This window comes from Rutidosis leptorrhynchoides, chromosome 8, assembly GCF_046630445.1.
Source record: "Rutidosis leptorrhynchoides isolate AG116_Rl617_1_P2 chromosome 8, CSIRO_AGI_Rlap_v1, whole genome shotgun sequence".
NCBI classification, from domain to species: domain Eukaryota; kingdom Viridiplantae; phylum Streptophyta; class Magnoliopsida; order Asterales; family Asteraceae; genus Rutidosis; species Rutidosis leptorrhynchoides.
In genome coordinates this window covers 34,404,213-34,411,676 of record NC_092340.1, presented here as the reverse complement: position 1 = coordinate 34,411,676, position 7,464 = coordinate 34,404,213, and the positions used below count along the sequence as shown (strand labels likewise).

Below are 7,464 nucleotides of genomic sequence, written 5' to 3'. Positions count from 1 at the left end.
ATATTATTATTTTATAATTATGAAAACAAATTAATTTAATAAAACACACTAAAATTAAAATTAATAATATGAGTACATTTAATTAAAAGGTCTTAAAATAAAAAATTACAATAATTAAAAGTTCTAAAGTTACTTTATTTTATAAAGTCCTAAAAATTGAACAATACAATAATATTATTAAACTACTCGTCGTCCTCATCCGGCAACTTAATTAAGTCGTCATACTCTTCGAACAAGTTCTTCTTCCTCTTCATGCAACGTTTCCTTTTCTTCGGGTTCGGTATGCTTTAAATGTCTAAGGCTGACAAAAAAAATTTGGCTTCGAATGCGGCTTTCACACGTTCCGCCTTGGTGATTGTGTCCATTTGGTGAAGATTTTTCTGTACAGGGACTATCCATTGCAATTAAATACAGGGACTATCCGTTGCAATTTTTCAAACGACCCACCAACCACATGAAGACACGTTGCCAGTTTGAGCTAAACACACGGTCTTCCTCTCCGTATGAATTTCTAGCACGCCTCGCCTGAAACTCACCAACACGCCGCGCTAGCAGCGTGCTAATGGCGTGTTGGGTGCACTGACGGTCTAACACGGTTGCGTTACTCATGGTTTAACTTTCAATCCAACTATCAATTTTAGTTACTAGATAGTTTTATCAAAAACACTCATAGTCAATAGTTTAACTTTGGACAATTAAATTTCACCGTGGACAATTAAATTGAAACGAAAGTAGTCCAGATAATTTAGTTTCGATGTATTACAAATTTAGGTTCAGTTAAATTATTTATTTAACTTGGTTATATATATATATATATATATATATATATATATATATATATATATATATATATATATATATATATATATATATATATATATATATAATTAAATTGAAACGAAAGTAGTCCAGATAATTTAGTTTCGATGTATTACAAATTTAGGTTCAGTTAAATTATTTATTTAACTTGGTTATATTTATATTACATTATAGTTGTATCGAATAGTTTTAACCCGTGAAGTCTCCAACCCGAGATTGATTAATGTTAAATTAGTCAAGGAACTAAACACATCTATATTATATTTTTAATATAGATAAAATTTATAAAATAGATAGTAGATAGATATTTAAATTTAAATTTAAAATTAAAATTAAAATTAAAATAAAAAATAAAAAAAGTGGTGAAAGGGGTCTGTGAAGGATAGAGCCAGGTGATACCCACTGCCACACACTCCTGCCACTCCTCACTCACTTCCTCCCCCCCTTTATAAATACTCACCCCCTGTTTTACCCCTCCCTTCAATACCACTTTCTTCTTTATTCTTCACAACCCGAACCCGAACCCAAACCCAAACCCGAACTCGAACTCAAACCCATTTCTAAATTCTTGATTCCCATCTCCCACAAACAAACAAACATTCAACAATGTCTTCCTCTACAACACCACTACCGACATCTGTTCCACAACACCTCACTTACTTAGACCAAAACTTCAAACTTTCAAAAAACAAAAGCACTAACAGCATCTCAAGAAGCCGTTCTTCATCCGACAACCATCGAAGGTGCGCTTTCACCAGAAAATGTGCTCGTCTTGTTAAGGAACAACGAGCTAGATTCTACATCATGCGACGTTGTGTCACAATGCTTGTTTGTTGGCGTGATTACGGTGACTCATAAAACAGTCAGTACGACAACTATTTTGGCAGCTGGATCAACTTGTACAGTAATTTTCGTACATAGATATTATTATTTATATTTTGGTTATATTTATTTATGAGTAGTAGTTAATGGTTGTTGGCTCATTAATTATTATTTTTGGTGTAATTGATGATTTGATTTGATTGAAATGAGAAACAACTTGAGAAAATGATCGAGCTTGTTTAATTTTCTGTTTATGGTTTGTTTTCATTGAGTTCTGTTCTTGATGATTGAAGTGATGGGTGTTTTTAGAGAGAAAATGTGTGTTACTATGTGTTGTGTGTGAGAGAGAATGATAGATTCCATTCAACTATAGCAGGTGCAGCACTGTTGATCCAGTGTGCTTGCCTGACACACTTAAAAAAAAAAAAACTTTTATTCAACTAAATTATCAAACTTTCAAATTTATATAAACTGGAATTTAATTTTTGTGAAATCAGAAAAATTACAATGTACGGAATAATACATAGATGACAGTCTCTATTTGCTCAAAAAGATTCTTTTTTCACCTTTTCTTTCTTTAATTCTGTAAAATTCGATTTAATTTTGTTTTTTACTGCTATCAAACAGTATTTAAACTTAAATATAATACCGAGCAAATTACGGAGTACATGGCCTTTAGATATAAAATGAAGGTAGAACATTATTCTTTTGCTTTCATTTTTACCATCAATTTAATTCCGCTGATAACTCTCCTTAATATAAAACTATATGGTAATGGTAACTACATATATGCTTTGTAATGATATAAAACGGTGAATCTGAATTAAGAAGAGTACAAATTATCATAAAATATGATCTTGAGTATGCTATTATTTTTTATTAATTATTATTTGAAAAGGTAATGTTTGTTCATAATTCAACGACATCAAACTCGGTCTCTATAAAGCTTAATAAAAAATAGTCAATTTTTTGTTGACAAGTTCGATGATATTTTTTTCCCACTAAAAGTAAATAATCGTTTAATTAATTATTATGGGGTGCATATATTAATATATTAATATTAATTAAAATTAATTTAGAATTAGTATAGGAGAAAATTGGATGTGGATTAAGAAGCTAAAACGGGATTTCATCGAATCCAATTAGTAAAAAAGAGGACCACATTAACGGTTAGGGACATGGTGGTAATTCGTAACGGGATATCTTTGACTAAAAAATGGACCACTTTGACATTTAATTGAGGATTTTACCCACGGGGTAAATTGAGTTTACCCCTTAACGTTATACGAAAGTTGTTACAGGTAATTCAGATTCTACGGCTCATATTCCACCTTCCCTTCGTCTATTTACTTTGTTGACACTTTTGGGAAAAACAGGCTTCTCTTTTTCTCTACCAAATTTCATCTTTACGTTATTTGTAGCAACAACTTGTTGCATTTGTGTTTCGCACATTGTTTTCTGTTTTTCAATTTACATTTTTTTTTTTTTTTACAAAAATATTACTCCGTAATATGTATATATATTGTTGTCAATTTTCAATTTTGATGTCAATTTCTTTTTACAATAATAATAATAATTCCCGTGCTATTTGCTCTTGGGGGACAGCGGGTGGAAGTTTACAGCTTGTGAGGGAGTTTTTGGCAGAGGATTCTCCTATGTTGTCAGTGGCTGATGATGAGGTCCTTGATTTGGAAGAGCGTAATATTAAGCAGTGTCGTAGGAAGATTTGTGATGGCCATTACACCGCTGCAGCTCGTGTTCTTTCTTCATCAGGCGTTGCTCCTTATAATGACGCCACGCTGGCGGACTTGCTGTCTAAGCATCCTTCTTCTATAGCTCCATCCTTGCCTGATATGCCGGTTGATCACCTACACCTCGTTACGACTTCTGCTGTTGTTTTGGGCCAGATTAAAAGTTTTCCTCGGGGCACATCATGTGGTAGGGATGGTTTACGTGCACAACACCTTATGGATTGCTTGAGTGGTGCTGCTTGAGTGGTGCTGCTGTGGCAGTCTCAGATGAGTTGGTTGGCTCTATTACCGGGGTCGTTAATCTCTTTCTAGCTGGAAGGTGCCCTATGGAATTAGGAGGGTATATAGCTAGTGCTCCCCTCACACCGCTTGTCAAGCCTGGCGGTGGTATTCGTCCTATAGCTGTGGGTACTGTTTGGTGACGTCTTGTTTCGAAGGTTGGCGCTGCTATGGTTGGCCAGTCTTTGGGAAGTTACTTCGATGGTCTTCAATTTGGTGTTGGTGTTTCTTCAGGTAGTGAGGCTATTCTTCATGCTGTGAATCGGTTGATTGAGGATCGTGGCTCTGATGTTGGCCTCTCTATGTTATTAGTTGATTTTCAAAATGCATTCAATCTTGTTGATCGTACGTTCATGTTACATGAAGTTCGCCGCCTTTGTCCGAGCATTTCTCAGTGGGTTGAATTTTGCTACTCTAATCCAGCAAGATTGTATTATGGGAACCACACCTTATGGTCTTCTCAGGGGGTGCAACAGGGTGATCCCCTTGGTCCGCTACTTTTTGCTTTGGTCTTACAACCCTTGGTTTCTAAAATCAGAGATAATTTTGAGGTTTGTCTTCAGGCGTGGTATTTGGATGATGGCACTATTATTGGGGACACTTTGGTGGTGGGGAAGGTTTTGCATTTGATTATGGGCGATGGGCCTCGTTTTGGGCTTCATCTCAACGTTGAAAAAACAGAAATTTTCTGGCCTACGGAGGACCCTCGCAGCAGGCAAGTAGGTGTCTTTCCTCCTAATATTGCTCGACCTTTAAATGGTGTTAAGTTGCTTGGGGCCCCCGCAAGTTCCGATCTTGGTTTTAGTAGTGAACTGGTGATGCAAAGGGTGACCAAGTCCATTGCGCTTATGGATAAGGTTGCTAAGCTTGATGATCCTCAGTGTGAGTTGTTGTTGCTTAGGGCATGTACGGGAGTTTCTAAACTCTACTTTACCTTGCGTACTTGTCCTCCTAGTATATTTGAGGCGGCTCAACGCGCTTTCGATGGAGCCCTTCGATCTTCCTTGGAGCGTATTGTTACTGCTTCAGGGCCTGGGTTTGGTGATTGGCAGTGGCGGCTTGCCACCTTGCCATTTGCATTTGGAGGGCTTGGTGTTTATTCTGAGGGAGATGTTCGTCATTATGCTTTTCTGGCTTCTCGATTACAGTCTGCTGGGTTGCAGACCAAGCTCCTACGTCATGCGGGTATTGTTGGTCTTGGTCGTGCTTTTGAAGATGCATTGGGTCTGTTTAATAAAACGGTTGGGTTTGATATTTTAGGTAATCAGAGTGAGGTCGCTGCCCCCATACTCATGAAGAAATTGGCAGATGTTTATTTCACAAAGGTTACCGCTTCTGCAGAATCCACTTTTTCATTATCTCCCCGACAATCGGCCTTATGGAAATCGCAGCAGGGTGATCACACCTCTACTTGGCTAAGGGCAGTCCCTATTTTGGGGTTGGGTCAGACGATGAACGCAAAGACTTACCGATGTGTGTTGTGCTACCGGTTGGGTGTTCCATTGTTCTCTATCTCGACGGCATGCTCTGCCTGTTCAAGGGTTTTTACTGGGGATATTTTCGGGGATCACGCGGTGTCTTGTGCTGGTATGGTGGGTATTAAGCATCGACATAATGTTGTTCGGGATTCCCTTGTTGATGTTTGTTATCGATCTGGGATTTCAGCGAGAAAGGAGGTTGACATTGGGTTGTCTGGAGGGAACGACAGGGCCCTCAGACCTGCAGATGTGTTACTTTATTCCTGGGATTGTGGTCGCGATGTTTGTGTTGACTTGACAGGGTCTTCTCCTTTGACACAGTCTGGGCTTTCTGACTTTGTTCCTGGACGTGTTGTGGTTGATGCGGCTCGTCGGAAGCGGGTCAAGTACGAATCTAGCTGTCAGGCGATTGGTTATGGTTTCATTCCTTTCTCATTTTCTTCTCTTGGGGAATTAGAAAAGGATGCTGTTTCTTTGCTAAAGCGGGTTCAGAAGAGTTCGATGGCGCAAGATATTGGTGCCGGTGCTGCTGCTCATATTTTTACTAGGATAGGTTTTGCTATTGCTAGAGGTGTGGGGGCCCAGATTGTCTCTAGGCTTCCCACTAATTTTTTGTAAGTTTTAATACTTTTAAGTTTATTATAATAATAATAATAATAATAATAATAATAATAATAATAATAATAATAATAATAATAATAATAATAATAAATTTATAAATTTATAAATATAATATAATAATAATAAATAAATATAATAGAAAAATCAAATCTGACAAATAAATCTTACACACAAAACATGTACTTCCCTAGATAAGTTTAAACCAATAACCTTTTGATAGATGTGATTCTCACATATCATTTGGTTAAACGTTAGGCCACCTTTAACGGTGGCTTGTTGCCACCTTTTTAGAGCCAACACGCGCCCTAGTGGTGTGTGTTGGAGGCGTGCTCACCAGGCGTGATGACTAGTAGCACGGGACAAAAATGTGGCCCCCTTTTTTACTCAACTTTCAATCATATTTTAACACATCACCTAACACGTCACTCAATACACCACGCTATTATTTACCAAACTGCTAGCACGCCCGCCAAACACTCCACCTCACCCTCAACACACCACTTTTGCCCATCATTGTTAAAGATGGTCTTAAAGACATTTAAATAATGTCCATATGAATTTATACAGTAGATAGATTTGATAAACGTTACTTTTGCCATAATAATATTCAAGGTAAATTTAATAAAATTTATCCTAGAAAACATATGACTCCGTATAGTGGGATTTATAAATCATATGTCGGAGCTATCAGGTTTTGGTAATAAATGGCGCGCCTGGTTAAGAATGACTGTAACAGCGGCTAGGAGTTCTATTCTAGCTAATGAAAGCCCGTCCTTGGAATTTGAGGTTCATCGTGAACTAAGGCAAGGAGACCCGCTTGGCCCTCTCCAATTTTTGCTCATTATGGAAAGGTTACATCTTATATTGAAAGATAATGTCAACAAGGACATATCGGTGCGAAAGTTGGTAAACATCACGTTACGATTTCGTATCTGTTATATACTGATGACGTTCTTATTATCTCGAAATGGAATAAAAACAGTTTGGATAACATTATGAGTGTCCTCGGTACTTTTTACAGCTTTTCAGGCTTGAAGGTTAACGTTAGTAAATCTAACTTGTATGGAGTCGGAGTACAAGTTGGGGAGGTGGACATTTTCACTCGTTGTACAAGTTGCCAAAGGGGAGAGTTCCCATTTGATTATTTTGGCCTACTGATGGGTAATACCGTGAATCGGGTGGCTAGTTCGAAGGTTCTTATTGATCGTTTCTAGATACGAATTTCATGTCGGAATTCAAATTTGTTATCGATAGGTGGTCGTCTAATGTTAGTTAAATCGATAATGGGAAACTCAACATTTACTTTCTTTCTCTTTTTATAAGTTCGAAATCTGTGATTAACGAGTTTGAGAGTATTATGAAGATTAATTGTATTAAATGAGAAGAAGCTTTAGCTTCTTTGGACAATGGAGGGTTGGGAGTGTTGGAAGTTAAACTTGATTTTGGGCTATGTGTTTTGGATATGGGCTTGCAAGTATACAAATATTTTGGATCAAGATTATAGCCCATTATGTAGAAGCTTCTTGTAATATGTAGTAGTGAAAGTGTGTAGAATGTGTGTAGAATAATCTTGTAAAATATCTAGGTCTAGAAATACTAGGAAATATCTAGATAGTAGTAGATGATGGAGTGATCTAGACTACTCCATTGAGTAGTATAAATAGAGGGCTTCACCCCTCATTTGTAATCAAGCA

The 7,464-nt window shown here is 37.1% G+C and overlaps 1 protein-coding gene across 1 annotated transcript; it reads left to right on the top strand.

Annotated features, from left to right (window-relative positions):
- Nucleotides 1–6,493: 6,493 nt before the first annotated feature.
- Nucleotides 6,494–6,984, top strand: LOC139863293 (uncharacterized). Its single transcript, XM_071851927.1, has 2 exons — nt 6,494–6,672; nt 6,792–6,984. Exons 1-2 carry the CDS (start codon nt 6,494–6,496, stop codon nt 6,982–6,984), a joined length of 372 nt encoding a protein of 123 aa, XP_071708028.1.
- Nucleotides 6,985–7,464: the final 480 nt, after the last annotated feature.